Source organism: Nannobrachium achirus, assembly GCF_963921795.1.
Source record: "Nannobrachium achirus genome assembly, chromosome: 15".
NCBI lineage: Eukaryota > Metazoa > Chordata > Actinopteri > Myctophiformes > Myctophidae > Nannobrachium > Nannobrachium achirus.
This window is the reverse complement of record NC_137822.1, coordinates 31170117-31191715: the sequence shown is the minus strand read 5'-3', so window position 1 is coordinate 31191715 and position 21599 is coordinate 31170117. Positions and strand designations below refer to the sequence as shown.

General features: G+C 43.4%; 1 protein-coding gene across 1 annotated transcript in view; it reads right to left on the bottom strand.

The window, feature by feature from the left end:
- LOC308299755 (matrix metalloproteinase-17-like) overlaps positions 1-21599 on the bottom strand; it is a gene marked incomplete at both ends in the record, with an annotated part of 140729 nt that overhangs the window by 50638 nt on the left and 68492 nt on the right. The window contains one exon of the mRNA XM_080743544.1: positions 1281-1567. Coding sequence (XP_080599670.1) covers positions 1281-1567 — 287 coding nt within the window. The remainder of the gene's footprint in view (positions 1-1280; positions 1568-21599) is intronic.

The following is a 21599-nucleotide window of genomic DNA, read 5'->3' as shown; positions in this document are numbered from 1 at the left end:
TGACATTTCCGTTCACAAATCTATATTTTAAAATATAATTTCTGATAAGCAGCATGTATGCTTAGATGATTTTTATTTATATTAGGATAAATCTGCGCGACTGTAAAAATGAAACGGAAGTGGGGAGGAGGCTTCACATCCACTTTATCGCTTCTCAAACCGGATACTCATCATCAGACTTCCGTTGACCCAGACTGTATGACGGGAGCATTCGCAAATCGCAGAAGTCAACAGTCTGCCGACGCAAGACTACATTCAAAGTGACTACTGGCCAATCACAGCTTGTCTTTTCCAGGAACAGAATCTAGGGTACGTTCGAATAAACGATCAGACCAGACCATACCAGTGCACTCAGTTCCTATATCTGAACGCACCCTGGGTTACAAGAAGACCCGTCCCCAACTGCTATTGATTGGCTTATCAAACTTCCGTTTCTGTGACGCGCTTGGGAGCGTGCTTCAGAATTCCGTAAGCTTGCCTTAAAAATTGCCTATTCTTTTTTACAGACGCCCCAGAGCCAGGGGAGGCGTCTACCTTTCTATGTCTATGGATATGATATGACAGCAGTGACAACACAGAGATGTGTGTGGTGTGGGAGGAATTAATTGGCATGACGACTAAATTGGTGAGAAAAAAGAAAAAGAAAAAAATAATCTGTACAATCATGTTTGTTCCCTGAAATCTACATAAAAACAGACATCTAGACTCATGGGTTTGATTACACAACACAACACAACACAACACACACACACACACACACACACACACACACACACACACACACACACACACACACACACACAACACAACACAACACAACACAACACAACACTAAACCAGTAAGACTCCCTAATCGGGAGATAAGCGACCGTCAAGTCCCATACATAAACTTTAGAAGGCAATCGTAGCCAATCAGGAGTGAATATGGGAAATGGGACAGATCCATGTTGATGACATGACTTTAGAGATACCACTTTGTGTGATTTTAGACCAAATCTGTGAGCAGTGTCCAAAAATGTGTTTTGCAAAAATCGGCCTGATGGTGGCACTAGAAGAGGTCCATGAGAGACATGAGGGGTGGAGGTTGTGATTTGCCATCCAAGGAGTGTGTGTGCAAAGTTTGGCATTAATAGGGCCAACGGTGGCGGAGATATGAGTAGAGCAAAAGTGTGACGTGACAGACTGACAGCCGGTGGAGCTTTTCATAGTAACTGTGACCTGACGGTCGCAAAAACACACACACACACACTACTCGCGACGACCAACACAACGTGCCTCACCTGGTGACCTGAAGGTCCAGGCCTCGTCGTCGTCAAAGTGCGTGTCCCCGGCGGTGAACCTCTCCCCGGGGAAGAAGGCGTGTGCCACGGTGCCCCCCGGCCCGTCGAAGGGGTACCCGTCGTTGTGGTCCGCCTTGGTGAAGTCTATCTGGATGTCGGCGTCGTTGCCCGCCACCTCGTGGAAGTTGAGCGGCGCGATGTCGCTCCAGACCTTCAGAGCGTAGTACATGAGAGCACGAACCGTGTCTCTGCCCAGCAACGCTGACTCCTTGGGGAAGGTCCTCACTCTGTGGGATGAAGGGGAGAGGTACAGCAGGCCTGTTACAATCTGTTGCAGTCGGACAGAAACCTCTTATCTCCACATTTTAAAGAGGTGGTGCCATAGTTTTGTACCTTTTCTGTTTTGTATGTGTCTGTGGAGTTAAGATTACTCTAATAGACCACTGGGTGGGGTTATATTGTGCAAATTTGCCTTCCGTGTATTTTTGGTTACTTCCTGAAAGCTGTCAAAGGGCCAAAAGGCCCAGTTGAAATACACCGATCTACTATTACATTTTTCTTAGAGCCGCATCCCACTTCCAAGGCCATACACGCCCCTTTACATCCACTTCAACTCATAGCTAGCTCCGATGTCGGTAGAAGGCCATACATGCCCCCTTTACATCCACTTCAACTCATAGCTAGCTCCGCTGTCGGTAGAATGCACGGCACAGCCGTCCGCTGATTCGCTAGAGAGCAAGAGAGAGAGAGAGAGAGAGAGTCTCAGGTTACAAGAGGGAAGGGGGGGGCCGCTGCACAGGGGGAGAGAGAGAGAGAGAGAGAGAGAGAGAGAGAGAGGCACAGGGGGAGAGAGAGAGGCACAGGGGGAGAGAGAGAGAGAGAGAGAGAGAGAGAGAGAGAGAGAGAGAGAGAGAGAGAGAGAGACTCAATCGCTAGCCGAGAGCCTGTAGAGCAAGATACTGTCTGTCTGTCTGTCTGTCTGTCTGTCTGTCTGTCTGTCTGTCTGTCTGTCTGTCTGTCTGTCTGTCTGTCTGTCTGTCTGTGTGTGTGTGTGTGTGTGTGTGTGTGTGTGTGTGTGTGTGTTGCTAAAATGAAAACATTGAAATAATGAAAATAAAACATTGGCAGGCCTATTACAGTAACAATAATAACACAATTAGGCCAAAACTTTTTTTTTTTCTAAAAACTTTTTTTTTTTTCAAAAAAAAAAAAAAAAAAAAAAAATCAAAAATTTTTTTTTTTACTTTTTTTTTTTATTAAAAAAAAAAAAAAAGCGGGCGTGGACTCTAGATGTGAGCGGCCCGAAGGGCCGCGAACCTCTAGTATAATTACATCATAATACCATCCACTCCCCTTTTACCATACACCCAACACTGTGGGTATGGCTAACTTCAGCTGGGTCACCACCCACCTAGTCTCGCGTGGCCAGACTGTTGCCTCCGCGATTTGGTTAAATGCTCCCGGCATACAGTCTGGCAGACGGAAATAGAAACGATGAGTGCGAGATGAAGCGGAAGTGAAGCCACCACGTCACTTCCGTTTCAGTCTCACATCACACATATTTATCATTATATAAATAAAAATCATATAAGAGCATGTTTAGCTTGCTGCTTAGCAGAAATGACATTTTAAAATAAATTTTTTTGAACGTTAATGCCCGTTTTCGATACTCGCCGTTCGGGAGCTGCTGTTCCAGACTCTATATAGCATTCAGAGATTGTGGAATAGTTGTCTGGCTACGCGAGACTACCACCCACCTGACAACCAGGCTTACTTAATGAACTGGTGGGTGTGGCTACATACAAACGTAATTTGAACACTTTCTGTAAACTTTTTGGAAAAACCTTCCTCCTAGTATAATCATAATACCTGATCATCATGTTTTAGGGGGAATCATGGCACCCAATCTTTAACTTTGTGTGTTTTTTCATAAATTAATGCCTCATTCTTGATCATACCACAGCGTCACACAAAAGGCATCAAAAGTAGCAGATCTATAAGCTCGAAGCGCTGTACGAAACTACGCATTTTGAGCTTGTAGATCTGCTAATTTTGCTATTTTTGTTTGTAATCCTTAAATGTAAGTGTTTTGGACAGGTTTCCGCCTGACATAGACAAATTATTACATAATCATCTGATCATTATTATTTTGAGCTACTGTAATAGCAATACTTTTTCATACTCGTTAGAATCGTTACTGTAGTGCCCAAGTCCAATACCTGAAGCACTACTGCTGAGTGCCGACTTAAGTCCTGACGTGAGGTGTGAAGAAACTGATGTCCAAACCTTCCAAACGAGTTCAGCATAAATGTTATTTATTCTTATACTTTCAGTCCATTACTTCAGCATAATAAAGAAATAAACATAAATGCTTAGAGCACCAGCCTGCCTCACAACAGTCAAAAGACTGTTTGTCTCTCCAGACGATAACACCTGTCGCTGATTACCCATTATCCTTAAATAACCTGGCCACCTTGGCGTTGAACCATTCATCTTTTTAAAGATAGCTGGAAATTAATCATTATTTTCAGGTTACTGTATGCACTCTTTTTAACCACTATCAACCTGGCATCAGTAGGCTTTGCATATTTAACTTTAACACTATCTGCCCTGTGAGGAAGAGGAAGGAAGAGGAGATGGCATGAGAAAGAAAGGAAAGGGCAAGATAATAAGAGTTTGTAATCCATTCCATTATGATTCCATCCGGTAAAAGTTGAGAATTGTGCACATTTCTGGTAAGCAGCAATCTATTTTGGCTTCAACTAATTTGTTTTCCAGTATGAGCTATTTACTCTAACGCAGAGGCAAAATGAAAGTGGGGAAATTACACTGACCGGATGACCAGATGCATTTGAAAATTATGGGAGCCAATGTCGGAGGAGTATTTTTCATGTTATTATCAATTATTCACCCTAAAATATAGAAGTTGAACAGTTGTATGGAGTATGTTAAAGGAGTAGTTCACCCCCAAAATGTCATTTTTGTCTAATGATCACGCCATGGAGACAATAGTTAATAATATCTTTTTGGTATTGTCGCATCACTTCAGAAAAAAATGTGATTGTAGTACATGTTTCCCCAATGATTCCAGATGGGGTCCAAATGCATTTGGGTCCCCATCCGAAATCTATGGGGTGGTAAATTTATTGTAATAACATTTTCGTCTTAGGAATGCAACAAAAAACGAAAGATATTATTGAACTCAGGTCTCCATGGCGCTAGTAATCAATAGATGTTAATACAGTATTATATACAGTAACTTATACGATTGGGGAGGTTGTATTTTGTCTCCCTGCTTGAGACATTTAGATCATGTCAAAGGTCTTGTCTCACCTAGACAGGGTCTGACACAAATTTTGACCTGATGGTCAAGATTCAATTTATCCTCTGAGCAAGCAAGCAAGCAGTATTTATTATCTCAATGGTAAAAATGTCAGCACTTAAGCAGGAAAGCAGGTTCAAATCCGGGGTAGAAGAGGAGGTTATAGGAGGACAATAACAACAGAAATGATAAACAGGGAAAAAGATAAAGGCGAGGAGGGGAGGGGAGTACAGAAAAGCATTCACCACTGGGACTACGACAGATAACTACAGTTTCCATATTTGCTGTGATTTCATCGGGTTGTCTGTCTCATGACGAGGCGCGCCTGCTGCTCACGCTGATAAACATGTCGACAATACCTGCCTCCTGTATGTATTGTGCATTGCTCTGAACTGAACTCTGGCAGGAGATCACAAAAATGAGCTTTCAGCTGCAGATTTCCAGGTATTCAGCGCTGCCTTCTCCCCACAGACCTCTTTCTTTCATCCTTTCCCTGCCTCCCTCTTACCACCTTTACATCGTTTACCGCTCCTTGTCTCTCTCTCTCTGTCGCTGACTATACAGCAGGCAGCAGGAATATTTCAATAAACTAGGTATCATTCAGACCTTGCCATTCATACACGTGAGTCCTCATTTTCACTCCATTACCAACACGAGCCAAGTTTGAACGCACACGCTCACACAGGCTTTGGTTTGTCCATGAAACGGATTATCTGGAAATACATAAAATAGCAACGTTTGGGCAAGCATGTGTTGCGTGCTTTAGAAGTACTGTGAGCATATGACTGGGTAAATGACACTTGGCTTATACTGTGAGAGTTTTGTGAGTATTTATAAACAGATCTTTTGGTGTATTCTTTTTTTCGTTGTTAAACTTTGTCCCCTATTAACTTCAACTCATCAAGTATCTTCAGTTCTTTATTCCCTGTGGGGGTATATGAGAAAAACAAAAGTCCTTCGTGAATTCGACGCAGCAAAGGGTGAAGTAGTTCATATGAGAAAATCTGGATATGATGTAGTCCTTTAATGCGGAAGTCTGTAAGACTTATTTGATGTCATTTCTTTTATCATTGTAAGTCCTAACTTTCTCATTTGCTTGCTGGTTCAATGGATTATCTGCGAAGGACGAGAATAGCCTTAAATGGCATTCCGAAAGCGTGCTTCAAGATAATTGGAGCCTGGCAAAGAGATGTGTGCTTCCTTTGGGAGGAACAGGTGGCCCAGAAAGCAAAAAGGAATTATTCTCCAACCTGACCATGTTCTGTTCAGTGAATTCACTGTTATGTCCTCAGGCCAGTGTTATAATTTGCCGCTCAGGAGAACAAATGGCTACAGTATAAAGTCCTTCATTCCTTCTGCTACCAGGCTAGACATGCAGACAGTTGTCATTTAAATTTCTATTATTAATATACAGTCGTGGAAAAAGTACTCAAATGTTTTACTTAAGTAAAGGTATCAATACTACAATGTAGAAATACTAGGGTTAGGGTGCCCTCAGACCAAAATACCTATGAGAGTGGAATCCACGTTCCGCCAATGCATTTCAATGAGAAGGGAGCGTTTTTTGCAGAAATCCTCTGCTGGCATGAAACCGCTTCACTCTCACTGAAATGCATTGGCGGAACGCAGATTCCACTCTCATAGGTATTTTGGTCTGAGGGCACCCTTACAAGTAAAAGTCTGGATTTTCAAATGTATATAGGGCTGATGTGGTTAATGTATGTTTTGTAATAATAATCAAAATCTACTAAGTAATTAATGTTTTCAAATAAATGTAGTGGAGTAAAAGTACAATATTTGGATCCGAGATGTAGTGGAGTATAAGTAAAAGTATTGGAAATGAAATTGGATATACACAAGTAAATACAAATAACTAATTGTACTTAAGTAAATGTACTTAGTTACTTTACAACACTGCTAATATATTTGGTTATATTTATAAGAACTATAACTGATTTTCTTATTGTAATAACAGCTTCTTTGTGCTAACCTATGAATTTATCCCTGACATAATAACTAGGCTACCTTGCCTGTGAGGATTCATGTGACAGGGTAAGCAGCAGATGATCAATAAAAAGTTGTCTGGAGCTGAATCTCTCATCTCTCTCTGCTCCTGACTCCTTCTCTCCTGTCCTGTCCTCCAAACTCTCATCTCTCCTCCTCTTCAATTGCCCGTCCTTTGGCCTTACAACAGAACATGCACTCCCCTCCCCTCCAAACACAAACCCTAATGGTTAGGTCTAAATATCTCTCACACGCACGCACACACACGCACACGCACACACACACACACACACACACACGCACACACACAAGTGTGCGGACCGCCTAATAACCCTCTCTACCAAGGCTATTTGTCCACTCGATCAAGCCAGAAACCTGCGCCGGGGGCAGCACATGTGAAAAACAGGTACTCAATCGATGGGAATTTAATCAGTTTCACCTGCTGACGCTGGGCGAGAAACCAGGCCAACGGAGCAGAGACTGGGCTTCCTCACCAGAAACAGACGATAACAAGACCGTTATGTGTTACTGGTCCAAATGGAACAAAAGGGAGGTGGTGATACAGTAAGTGGCTTTCACATTTATTCTCACACTAAAGTCCATTATTAACAAGAAGGGGACATACAGTACTGTAGCATGTTTCTTTGTAGCTAATGAGAGGAAAATGCTGATAAAAGGTAATTTGCCAGAGCACTGTATCTGCATCTGTGCATTGAAAAAACACCAAATAAATAAGTTTACAATAATGTTGTTGAGCGGTATATGAAGCATATAGCGGTAGTTTATGCAGGACACGCGAGTCTTGCCCGCCTCAGCTGTAATCAGCTGTCAGTCAGATCCTTTCCTATTCCTCATTCACAGATCTGCTGATCATTGCTCATAATCCAATCAGAGCTCAACGCTCAGTCAGGGAGGCTCCTTTAAATACGTCTTGCATTCACTATATAGCTCTGCTATTCCATTTGTTGCAATAAATAATGAAATATACTTTGACGAGAGTGTTCCGACTAAACTTATTTTTGTTGACACATTTGCCTGTATCGAATATTATATGGTATTCACTAACACCCTGTATGAGCTGTAACTAACCCTTGTGAACTCTAATATAGAACTTTTTCCATTTAAATTCATGCTTCCCTAGTCATTTGGCTACAATCTATGAAAGATGTATTTTTGTGTTAAACCAGGGGTCTTCAAAGTTTTCAGGCTAAGGACCCCTTAGTTGAGAGAGAGAGATGAAGCAGGGACCCCCACAACCCATAGATACCATATGGTTTCATCGTTTGATCTACAAGCTCACAACGCCTCGCGCTGCGAGGCGTTGTGAGCTTGTAGATCTGCTATTTTTGGCTAAAGTTCTCAGAATATGGACACTAGGGTTCACATGGTTAATATAAAAAAAGAGAACAACGTTTCTATCACAAAAAGATTTGGAGGACCCCCTGTAGTAACTCTGCGGACCCCCTAGGGGTCCCGGACCCCCTGTTGAAGACCCTTGTGTTAAACCCATGATGCCTCCAGAGGGATCAACGTTGATGTCAAGCATCCATCAAACTCGCCTCTCCTCTCACTTCGAGCAAACATTGTCAGCTCCATCTTGTGACATATTTTCAATGCACCTGTTAGAGGAGCTCAAGTAGCCTGCCTCATAACATGCAGATCGATAATACCCTTACAGAAGGCGCTCAAAAAGCCTTAGGTAATATAGATCAATAAACTACATTTGGAGAAGAAGGTCAAGGGTAATCTGATAGCGTACTCTGCTCCTTCACTTGGAGAGATAATAGCATCACGTATCAGCGAAAACATCTCTCCGTTGGTTCTCCCTTTGTGGTATTTTCAACCACTCTCTGTTGTACAAACGGAGATTGAACGCTATTAAACAGCATAATGTAATGATGACAGACCAAGGGAGTAGTTTCATCCTGTCTTATTGGCCATTCATTCACGATAATGTTGTTATAAAAAAATATTCTAGAGCAAAGTGGATGTCAGAGTCCACATACCTAGGAGTTACGTTCCACATAGGTTTGTCTGGGATATCTGTGTCTATTCCCGCAGTTGCGGATCATGCATGTTTGTTTTCTGTAAAGTGATGTACCATCAAGCAAGATTAGTGGGTTATTATATCACACTATAATGCATCAGTATAGTGCTTGTCTCACACGCAACAGTTTTTCCCCCTGTTTTGACAGGCATCAAACAGGTAGTTGTCTTTGATACTTTAATTGATAAGAGAGATCGCTAACGAGCACTTGACACTTTTATAGCCTAATCAATTAGCTCAGCTAAAAAATGTATACCTGTATATACCACTAATACGCCTAAAGGGCGAGGTCGCACCATCTGTCTTGGCCATCTGTCTTGGCCATATATGGATTCTGTTAGTGTGGTTCTCCAAACAGGACATCATCTGGGATACAATCCCTTTTATGCCCACATATGGAGATCCCTAACAGAATCCCTTTTATGCCCATATATGAGTATCTGACATCACTGTGATGTCACCTGTTTATGCCCATATATGGAGATCCATGCTCTGAGTATCTGACATCACTGTGATGTCACCTGTGATGTCACAGTGATGTTTCAGGGGAACCCCCAGTGTCAGGCGTTACCCGTACAGACGTCGGACAGATACGGACAAGCTGTGACGGTTCTGACAGTAAACTGCGACCTACGGTCGCGTTTCCCTTTAATCAGTCAGAATATCCATACAGTACACTGCATGTGTCTTTCAGCACCAGTGTCACAGATGTGGGGATCTCTCTCTCTCTCTATCTGCCTCCAAGTGTGGGCTTCGACATGCCACTGTTTACTGAAGGTATCATGCATCGGTGTGGACTCTCACATAATGATTGTTATGGTCATTGGACTTGGTGTTAAAGACTACATCCTGCCTCCTGTCCTTCCAGATATGACCACATTCCCTCATTAGCTCACCTGTGCACAAACCGCAGATCATTACCAATCAGACGCCAGCCGTTTCGTCTCATCAACTCCCCTGTATAAATAAGCGTCTCTTCTCCCTCTGCTCCCAGCCAGGTTGTCTTGTGTGTTCTACTAATCTCTCCAGCCTTATTGTGTTTCTGATTTTCCTGACCTGCCAGTTTAGACCCTGACTGTTACACCATGCAGGCCTTGGATTACCTGCCTGCCCGCCTGCTCCTTATCCCATTGTTTGTCTCAGAGACTGATTATCTGTCTCATTTGACTGCCTGTGGGTTCTGAATCCACAAGTAAACTGAACGTGTGAGTTTGTCATGCCTCTTTGTGGGTTCAAGTCTGTCAGAGAGGGAGCGAGAGAGACTGCTGGATAGTGTGTGTGGGTTTTTGTCAGCATAGTACAATGTAGGCATTTATCCAAATGTCTTGTGTGTGTGGTAAGCCCACCGAGGTCAGACTGTGGGTTCCCTGCATTATAAATGGACTGCAGGTCCCCGTGGCTCAGACTGCAGATAGTCTGGTCATCATTACCCTGTCCGTCCTGACTGACAGACTAATGTTGTTTACATTGCACACTGTAACGGCACACATTTTGTTTTTGCAAAATGTTTTTTTGGGAGCACAAATTATGCACGCTCTCTCTGCAGCTAACGGAATGGGAAATGACACCAAAGTTGATGGGAGGAGACGCGAGACGGGAAGCGAGACGGGTGGAAATGAGGGAAACGCAGAGAAAGTGACAGACAGAGAGAGAGAGGGAGAGAGATTCTCAAGTTCGATAGAGATGATGGCGAAGAGGAGGAAATAAGTACTGTTGAAAAGGTTGGTGAGATAATGAAGATGGGGTCATGAGGGACAGATATGAAGATGGAGAGAGATACAGCGAGCGAGGGAGAGACAGAGGGACAGAGGAAAGAATGAGTGACCTAGAGAGAGAGAGAGAGAGAGACAGACAAAGACAGAGACACACACAGAGAGAGAGAGAGAGATAGATATTTTGGATTTCCACACTTACATGCACCACAACTAGTCTGGGATCACTTCACTTTTCGGGCTTGTAACCGGTCTGGAGCGGAATCCACAAAATGTCATCTTGTAGTACTCAAAGACTACAATTTGGCCGGAACTATCCACCGGAAACAGTTTTAACCCAAAATAATTCCTGTGCGGACATACTTTTAGGGCCTACCTAATAAACTCCTTGATGCGGAGTAGTTTTGCTTTTGAAAAAATAGTTTGGGATATGCATCTTTTATTCCAACTCGTAGCGATTGGCAAGATTACACTGGGCTACTCAAGCATTTTAATAGGGATTGGGGAAAACAAACGGAGGGAACCAAATCAAAGCGACGCCGCTTCTTCTAGTGGTTTCCGCGCATTAGGCGGAAACCAAACGGTCTGTTGTGAACGAACACCAGGCTTTCTCCCGAGAAAGGCTGGTAGGCGAGGTTACACCACAACAAACGCGTCCTCACGTTGACCTACCCACTGGATCTTTGTATTTACGCCGCAGGCATCGAGGCTCCATTCCTGAGCAAAGTGACTTAATCATCTTAAATTTGGTGCTGTTTTAGCTATCTACTAAACACCCCCTTCAGCGGTGTGACGCCATCCATTCCTCATTGCATTGAAACCCATTTAGCTCAAGGATAGAATTAGCCTTCACATCTTAACATTCACCTGTACACCTCAAAGGTATCATCCCCCACATCCCTGACACCATAAGGTCACGATGCAACAATGGATACTTCCTATGAATCTGTGCAGACTTACAGGTTGTAGTATAATACGAAATAGTATGTGGTTTGCGACCATGAACATGAATGCTCTGCCAAATCTTCACTGCCAATGCCAAACAGCTGGATGTTGGGGCACCATTTGAAAGGGGAATAAACAGGTTCACACGCACGCACGCACGCACACACACACAGAAGTAACTCCACATAAGTTGTATATATTTTAAAATATTTCACTCAAACCTCAGGCGTGGCTGCATGCATTTCCCTGAAGCAACAACAAATCCCCAGGGCCCAATACTCAAGTTCAAAACTTCTGATCCCTATCGGATTTGGGTAGTTCGAACTAAAAAACTTAAATGGGTACTCCGCAAACATTATGTCTTACATAGTAAGTATTAAAAACATTATAACATTTAAAAATATGTTTGATAAATCCAACAATTACAGCCAAATCTGATCCATGGGATTAAAAAGTGTTTAACTCCTGGGCCCAGGTGTTATAAGGAATAGAAACAAAATACAAATACATAGAAATATAGAGGGGTTAGGGACAGAGATGGGTGTGGTTCCAAATTTTCAGAGCCCCACCATCTTTCTGGGGGTTTATCTATTTTGAGACCTCCCAGAACAGGAGCACAGACTGTCATGTCGCATTCCCAAGCCAATATTTTGATGACTGATGGAGTCGACTCAAAGAGACTCAAAGAGTCATCCAGGACTCCTACTGAGTCTCCTATTGACCGATGACCCGGTCTTAAAATCTTTGTGTCAGGAATGTGACAAAAACAAAGAAATCTCCATGTATTCAAGGCTTCATGGAGTGTGTAATTGATAGAAAATAAGTCATTTTTGGGATGAACTACTCCTTAACTTTCAATAACAAACAACACATGGGACAGGCATGAGGTCACATTGACCTCTACCTTTGACCACCTACTTTCCAATCAGTTCATCCTTGAAACCAAGTGGACATTTGTGCCAAATGTGATGAAATTCCCTAAAGGCTTTCCTGAGATATCCAGTTCACACGGTAGGGATGGATGGACAGACAGACAGACAGACAGACAGACAGACAGACAGCTGGATGAACAAACAGAACAATAATGCCTCCGGCCACGGCTGTCGCCAGTGGAGGCATGAAAACAAATCGTTGCTGTCGGGCAGAAAGATACTTCCATATTTAAAGTTTTTGTTTTTTTCATAAACTGATGACCTACCTGATCACACTAAAACGTCACACAAAAGCATCGATAGTAGAACATGTACAGATCTGCTACTTTTGCTATTTTAGAATTTGAATGCTGAAAAGTAAAGGTTTTGTAAATATGAGGTTTCCATCCGACATAGACGACATACAAGGATGTGACCATGATGAACACACAGAGAGTGAGCCTGTCTGTTCAACTGACAGAGCTGTAATTACAGTAAGCGCTGTGCAACGGACACAACGGACAGCCAATCAAGCGTATCGAACAATGACACCATGATAGTTACAATGGCTGGATGAGGCTAGGGACTGAGACAGACAGACAGACAGACAGACAGACAGACAGACAGACAGACAGACAGAAGCAGACATGCATGTGAGAAAGAGACAGAAAACACAAAGCAAAAAAACATTAGCACACATTAGAGAGTGACTGAGAGGTGAGCGGAAGGACACACACGTGTGTGTATGTGTGTGTGTGTGTGTGTGTGTGTGTGTGTGTGTGTGTGTGTGTGTGTGTGTGTGTGTGCGTGTGTGTGTGTGTGTGTGTGTGTGTGTGTGTGTGTGTGTGTGTGTGTGTGTGTGTGTGTGTGTGTGCGTGCGCGTGTGTGCGCGTGCGTGCGCGTGCGCGCGTGTGTGCGTGCATGCAAAAATGAAAGAGAGAGGGAGAAAGAGAGAGAGAGATAGAATGAATGCATATACTGTAATGACAGGAAGGTACTTTGGACTGGTATGAAAACATGTAAGGGGTCCCCCCCTGGGATAGGGGTCATTAAGTGTACTTTTTACATTATTACCATGGGAACCAGACATGGTCATCTGCAAGATTACAACAATCAAAAAGAAACAACAGCCACCCCCCGGGAACAGACCTGTGACCTATTTTGGATGTGATTTAAGGTCATTTCGGTCCATTGGTCAGCCAGACAGAAGGCTATACTCCCATTTCATTTGTCCATGGCTGGCTGGCACTGCTATCAACGCCTTCATCTGAGCTGTTGGTCTGTGGGAGATGTACTCTATTCAGCGTTAATTCCGTGGACCAGAACAATGACGATAAATGCCACCTTTTTTAACTGACAAAAATAAATAAAGACGAAGAAACACACACACACACAAACTCACTATGCATTCACTCTCTCTAACACTCATTGTAATTTCTTCGTCCCATCTCAACTATTTGACTTTTAATTAGATAGCGCTGCCCGTCACAAACCCCCCCCCCCCCCCCCCCCCCCATCACAAAGACTCTCAGCCTGATGGTGACTCGGGTGGAGAGAATTAGATAGGGAGCGAGAGATAGACTAGAATTCACCATTTGTCAAGTCCCGCCCGTTGTCTCGCCCCTCTTCGCACCCATTGGTTGCTGTGTCTTGGTGGGACAAAAGTCCTTTCTCTCCATCCACTACCATTGAAATTCAGTTGCTTCTTATTGTTATTCTGTGTATTCAATTCTCATTTTAAACTTGGTTTCAGTAAAAAGGAGCCTCTCAGGTTCAGTATAGTGACTGGGCATGTTTTTAAATGTTTTCATTTCTCCAAAAATTATGTTTTAGCAAATTCAACATAAAAAAGGTGGAACCAGGGCAGGACAAGGCAGAAAGAGCCTGCTGGTTGGTCAGTCAAGGACCAATCAGAAGGCTGACAAAGGGTGAATTACAGAAGAGTGGAAAAGGGAGAGGGAGGTTGAGAGAGGAGAGGGAGATGAAGAGAGGAGAGAGAGAGAGAGATATGGTGATAATTTAAGAGGGTTGCAGAGAGAGGGAGAACTGAACAGGAATGGAGATGCAGAGAGATGGTGAGCGAGGCGGGGAGAGTGTGAGAGAGAGAGAAAGAGAGAGTGAGGCGGGAGGTATAGGGAGGGTAAAGATATTTTGGAAAGAACAGTTTTGGCCTTGTATGCCATAACAGCTGACTGCAGAAAATGTTAACGCTGACTCAATGTACCACACAGGAGAAAAAAATGAAGAAAAAAAGGGGGTCATGAGTATGGATGGAGCTCGTTCATTTTTATTGATAATGAGTAGCTTATCGATCCTGCTTATTGAGCCGGGCTTTTATCGAGCCCACTATTTAGCGTTTTCTAATATTTTGTGGAAAGATGCAGACGACAAAATCTGAACAGAACTGGTATCTTTTTTTTATTGGCCAGTTGTTGTGACTGTGAGTTTGTGGCCGACCACCATCTATGTCTATGAAGATGACAATTGACAAAAGTAAGAAATATTATCATTAAAACACTCATTCATTAGTGTGCAATAAGTGCTAAATGGCTTTATAACTGTAATCATTTCTTGATCTCCTCTTGTCTTGATTATCTAAACATGACGTCATGGACCGCTATGCTCGATAACAAGCTTGATAAGCCCAAAGTATATTCATACCGGGTACTCAATAAATTAGTTATCGAGTTCGTAGCGGGCCCTTGTTTCGAGCTCGATCCCTAGTCATTAGGGTTTCATCAACATGAAACTTTGACATTTTGCGGAGGCCGAACAACTTCTACCACCTTGATGGTAGCGCTCTAAGGAGTGTGGAGGGCTTGCACCTAATGCTTCATTTATAATAACACCCACGCGTGCACGCACGCACACAGTAGATGAAGTATTTAGTGAACGACGCTTCTAAATTAAAGGGCCCTGCATGATTCTCTCTCTGTTTCTCTTTTTCTCTTCTCTCTCTCGGAGAGAGAACGATGAATTTGACTAATCTTCTCATAGAACCACCAACAATGAATGGTATTGAGGTTGAACATCACCTATAAGCTTTTCCGGTGTCGCTCTGCAAGAGGCTAGCAGTCTATGAGAGGGTCTGTGTGCGTGTCTGTGTGTCTGGCTGTCCAGAGATAATCGCGCAGATCATGAACGGTGTATGCACGCTGCCAGTAGGCCATAGAAATACCAGCACAATTACATTTTTGATCTTACTGTATCCACAAGTTTCCAGCGTCCCATCGTGCATTACACAGAAGGTGGGCGGCAGTTCCGGCGTCGCAGCCGAGCCGAGCCAAGTGTGATCTACAAGCTCACAACGGTCGCATCTGCGACGCGACGTGAGCTTGTATATCGGCTGTTCTTAGCTGTTCTCTACAATCTTACCAGATGTGTCCCACACATAATTCTACAGTAAATTCTCACGGAAACAGGTGGATATATGTCATTTTGATCGTGCTGAAACCGTACCCACATTTGGATACATAATGCATCATAGATGACTGACGCCATAGATGACTGATATGCACAGGCTGGTCACATGAAGTCTGAGATACACAGTGGAGCCCCAAAGTTTCTATGTGGTCCACAGAATGTCCTGGTTTTCTGAATACACATTCAAATCTAGTTGAAAAAAAAGAAGAAAAAAAAAGACTTGAATTAACACTGAGGATTCTATTGTGTAGACCCCACTTGAATCCCTCTTTGCTCTCTCTCTCTCTCTAGCCATCTCGTGCTCTTCTTTCTCACATTCTCTGTGTGCCTTAGTGATTCCATTTCAGGCTTTTTTTTCTCTCTCTCACCGAGAATGACACCTTCTGTCCATTTTCTTTGGTGTGATAACAACAATCAGTGACTCCAGCCTGGCTGGTGGTCTCTCGACTGCACTGCTCTGAGACCAGAGAGGAAGAAGACCTTTGTGAGACTTGACGAGCAAGACGTTCACTCTCCACTGGCTGAGCCATTGTTTATCTATAATGAGAGCGCCCATGGTCGTCTTTGTGTGGAAGTAATTTACTGCAGCTGAGAAAAAAGTACCTAACCTAATAGTACTTGAGTCAAAGTATAGAACAGGGGTCTTCAATGTTTTCAGGCCAAGGACCCCTTAGTTGAGAGAGATGAAGCAGGGACCCCCACAACCTGTTCATAGATTCCATATAGTTTCATCGTTTGTCAGCACAATCATCAGTGTATTTTGGATTCATGTCAATTTGTGTTTTCAGATATTTAACTACTTGAACCGTCAATACTTAATAAACTTGACCTTTCACTCTGTACTTAGTCTGCTCTTTTTCCCCTCTACACCAAAGCTCTTTGCCAAAAATAGCAGATCTACAAGCTCACAACGCCTCGCAGCGCGAGGCATTGTGAGCTTGTAGATCTGCTATTTTTGGCTAAAGTTATCAGAATATGGACACTAGGGTTAAAGTGGTTAATATGAAAAAACTTTCTATCACTCAAAGATTTGGAGGACCCCCTGTAGTAACTCTGGGGTCCCGGACCCCCTGTTGAAGACCCACGGTATAGAAGATTATTCGTCAAATATTACTCAACAAAGTAAAATTGGCTCTGCCAATTTTGTACACGACTTGAGAAGGCTACTTGCTTGATTTAAAAAGTACAGTTTACAAGGTACATTATTTTTATTTTTAATATAAATGCATTAGTGTATTGAAATGTAGGCTAGTATTAGAAAAAAATCCCAAATGTAAAAAGAAACTTAAGCCCTACTTGAAATCGGTCTTAAAGGGGAATTCCGCTCCTTTTCAACATTGAACTATGTCATTAATATACCTTAGAGTTGTTGTGTGGAAATAAGAAAAAGTTGAAAATGAGTGGAACTCCCCTTTAACACATCGGGTGCCCAGAATTATTCAACGTTTAATTTGCTGGTGCCCATGGCAACCCACCATTTTACCTACCTTCGAAGTACTGGCGAGAAAAGTAATCCGAGTAAATGTAATCCAAGTATGTCCTGTTTATTCTTTCAGTCAGGACCGTTTTTTATCAATTCTAAGCCACAGTGTTTGTGTTACGGCCGGTAGAAGAGGCTGCCGTTTTGAGAAAAAAAAGAAAAAAGGAAGAGAATCCGGAGAAAACAGCATTTTTGTGCAGCCGCTAAACAGGAAGTCAACGAGACAGACAGCACGTCCGGGTGACGTAATTTCGCGCTGCATGTTGGGAAATGGAGTTTGTTTCATCACCGCGGTAGCCAAGTGCAGTAGCTACAGTACAGTATAGTTTACTGTACAACGCGTCGAACGCGTCGTGGGCACACGTAAACATCAAAGAGATTGGCGCGTGGGCACCACGTGGGCGTTTAATGTGTTAAGTGGTTAATTCATAAATTATACAATAGGCCTACATTATTAGTCTTAGACAAGTCTCCACTACATATCCACTTAGTGTCCCAAATTACTTAAGCCTATTCAAGTAAAATACAAGAACAAACGTTTACTTGTTGCTGTCCACCACAAGATAAATGGAACTCTCATCCTCTGCTCTTGTGCTCATCTTTTCTTACTACACAGCCCTGTTACTACACAGTCACATCTTGAATGAAAACATGGACCCTTACCGTAACGCTACGTTTTAAATTCACACTCAGGGTTTCACTGTGTATCTGCAATTCCTCTCCTCACATTTTTATAACCCATCTGCTAAGCTGATTAGCCTGATGCAAAAGCCTCTGGCAGTATGCTAACTATTTGTGCAGTGTGTCTAAGATACTCTGCGTACGAGCGTGCGTTTGTGTGTGCGTGCATGCATGCGTGAGAGAGGGAGAGAGTGTGTGTGTGTGTGTGCCTACAGTATGTGTGTGTGTGTGTGTGTGTGTGTGTGTGTGTGTGTGTGTGTGTGTGTGTGTGTGTGTGTGTGTGTGTGTGTGTGCGTGCGCGTACGCGTGTGTGTGTGTGTGTGTGTGTGTGTGTGTGTAGGTCCTGCCTTAATATTGTTTATGTTGTTTTTTGCCTCATTGTTTGTAATTGTGTACATGGACATCTGCATCTGAATGTGTGTGCGCGCGTGTGTGTGCGTGCACGCTTTACTGGTCCAGACAGAGGAACTGGAATATGCTGACTCTCTCCCCAGCAGGCCCTGTCTCCCTCCTCTCTCTCCTGTATCACGATGTGCTCTTTGGTATTGTTGACGTTGACAGCGGTGTTGTTCTCCTGGCACCGCTGTGTCAGGTGGGTGGCATCTCTTCTGTCGGCCGTCTCCTCGTTGTTGGCCATCAGTCCCATCACTGTCTTACTCGTAGTCACGATCTGTTGCGCAGTCCCTGCCACATTCTACGTGAGTCATTTGCCACATACAGTAGCCGTGTCTCAGTCTTCCCGCTGCATTATTCCCGCTGAGTTGCTGTGACCACTCTGCAGGGAATAGTAACAGGCTTTTCATACCTGCCAAGGACTGTGAAAAATAAGGAGATTTTCTGGTGGAGGGGCAAAGCCGCTTTGTTTCCCCTCCGCTTTGTCTCCGGAGGCAAAGGCGATGTTGCGTGTGTTGAGGGCAGCTCGAACGTACCTGTTAATCCATGGCTTCTGGTTTGGTAACGCCCAGTCCTTTATGCACTTCTGGATGAATCCCATGACTGCTCACGTGTACTCATCAATGTCATCATCCGATCACAGTACGGATTTGACCAAGCACCAAGTGTTTGACGTCTCGGGAGTACCCGTGATGGCACATGTTGATTAGAGGGGAATATGACTAACGATTTATGTCCCTATCGGGACATAACTCGGACAGCTCTCAGTTGGCTGAAGCGGACTTTGCAACGTTCAGCAAGGTACCTGGTGGTGCCTCCTGTGGCTCATGTCCGCTTTAGACAGCGCCTCCGTCATTTTAAATGTTTTGTTTTTTGTTTTTGTTTTGCGGAACAATCAGCCTTTTACTAATTGAGAACCAGGAGTGTGACCGGGATGACGTCAAATGACGTGAAGGGGAGACCCGGTCACGTCAAACAAATTGCTGCTTGGTCTCATTTGTCCCAAGAAGTCACTATAGTACTATTTGGGAGTGAGAGTAATATGTTGTCCAATTGGTTAGAGCAGCAGTGGATCAGCCTCACAGCAGGCACTGCATGCTTACTACAACCTCTGCCTGAGGGTGGGCAGATTGCAGGTTGTAGGAGTGATCTGACTTGCCAAACAGAGGTTTGAATCGATACATACCATCTCTCTGTGTGTTCACATTGATATGCTAAAAGTATTGGATACGCTTGGTTGAAGAGAGCATGAAGAACATGGCCTCTGGGTGTGTGTAGGGGGTGGCGGGCTGGCACACCGCCCCAGCCTCAGCCTCAGCAGCACCCCAGCTCTTCTTCCTCGCCTGAGGTGACACTTTGGACGCCTCCGTGTTACGGCCAGATGCATGAGTGGATTCTCTTTAGTTCGTCTGAGCAGGGGGTCCCATTGGGAAAAACGTGTGAGCGCACAGGGTGCGTGCATGTTTGTGTTTAATGAACTGTTATCTTTGCCAGCAAATAGATGTGGGTGTGTGGCGGCACTCGTGCATTTATATGTGCGTTCACGTGTTTGAAATGCACTTGTTCAATTGTGTGTAATTGACATTTGCTGAAGAGAAGTTCATATCAACATCTAGATCCCACTATGCTAAATGACCTGGTGAAGCCCTGCAATCTTCACATCATTAATCCAAACACACAGCGTTTATCCCAGGGTTAAGCTATTAAAAGACCATATAGCCTACATTATGTTACACTGAAGGCAATTCTTGCTCTGAAAACACTGTTGAGTAGCTGTTCCATATCTCCTTATCCGATTTTTTTTATTTCTTTTTTTGTATTTTAAATTCCCTAAGCATAATGTTATTACACTGTAAATGCTACTAATATACACTAATACAGTATAAATACAGTATAATACAAACACACATACAGTATGGGTATTTCTGGGTTTGACCAAAGCCGCCATTTTTTTCAACGATGAAATGAAAAAAACAAAATCTGAAAAGTCATCTGTATTAAAAATCTATGACAAACAAGTGATTCAGCGAGCATGTTTTCCTGCAGCCGTGCTGCTGCCAGCTTGTGGTTGCAGTTTGTCTTCGTATTGATCATCATTCCTGATGTTCCCTCTGGCCCACTGGTAAATATCCCTCTCAGTCAATATAACAGCGTGAGACTGTATTAGCTTCACTCATTCTCTTAGCCTCTCTCTCTCTCTCTCTCTCTCTCTCTCTCTCTCTCTCTCTCTCTCTAACTGGGGTGGCGGTGGCTTATGTGATAAAACAGCCGCCAGTGAACCGGAAGGTTCCTGGTGTGGTTACTGCATGGCTCTGTGTAAAAGTGTAGTTGAGAGAAAAACGCTGAACCCCTAACTGCTCCTGAATCCAGATGCCTTTCAGGGTTGATGGCTCTGCCTTCGGTGTGTGAATGTGTGTGTGAAAGGGTGAATGTAATGCACATTGTAAAGTGCTTTGGTAACCACTTGAAACCTACTGTAGCATCCCAACTCAGGGGACTTGGGGGTCTGTGTGTGTGTGTGTGTGTGTGTGTGTGTGTGTGTGTGTGTGTGTGTGTGTGTGTGTGTGTGTGTGCGCGCGTGCGCGCGTGCGTGCGTGCGTGTGTTTTGGCAGGTACAGTATACTCTATGTCGTCGTTGTCGGGTGGAAACTTTGTATGTCCAAAACCCTTCCTTTTTTATTATTATTTTAAAAGACAATTTAAAATACTGAAAATAGACAATCTACAAGCACACAGTGCTTCGCATCGCGAGGCGTTGTGTGCTTGTAGATCAGCTATTTTCACTACATTTGTGCAACACTCTTGTATGATGAAGTAGAGCTTTACTTTTGAAAAGAAACATACACATTTGAAACTTGGAGATACAAGGTTTCTACCCGACAGTGACGATATGTGACCTGATGTGGTCTTGAATCTGGCTTATAACCTTTACTGCTGCTCCCTCCTTGTTAGTCCCTGTCATTCCCTATGGTGTGTGAAAGCAGAAGTGTTATACAACATCAAACCATCATAATAATCTTCCAAATCTAAAAGGAGAAGTGCTGAGGACACACTAAAATAAAGCAATAAGCCCCAAGAGGCCGTGGTTCACAGTGATTTCAGAACAGCTAAGGGCTGTTGTTAGGCACGGGCGCAAAGTGCCTACAACCCCCCTGGCTCTTCTAAAATCACTGTAAACCATGGCCCTGCGAGTCTTATTGCTTTTATAAAACGTTTACCAAAATGGCAACATAAAAGAATCACAGAAATCATATCCCAGCTAAAACGGTTTTAAATAACAATGTTACTGCAAGAGTAATTTCTACCAGAAAGTAGTCCACGAATGCCTGCACAAACAAGGAATATCTGCCTTGTTTTTAAAGTCATTTAAAAAGTAATGCCTTTGTTGTAAGACCTGGCAC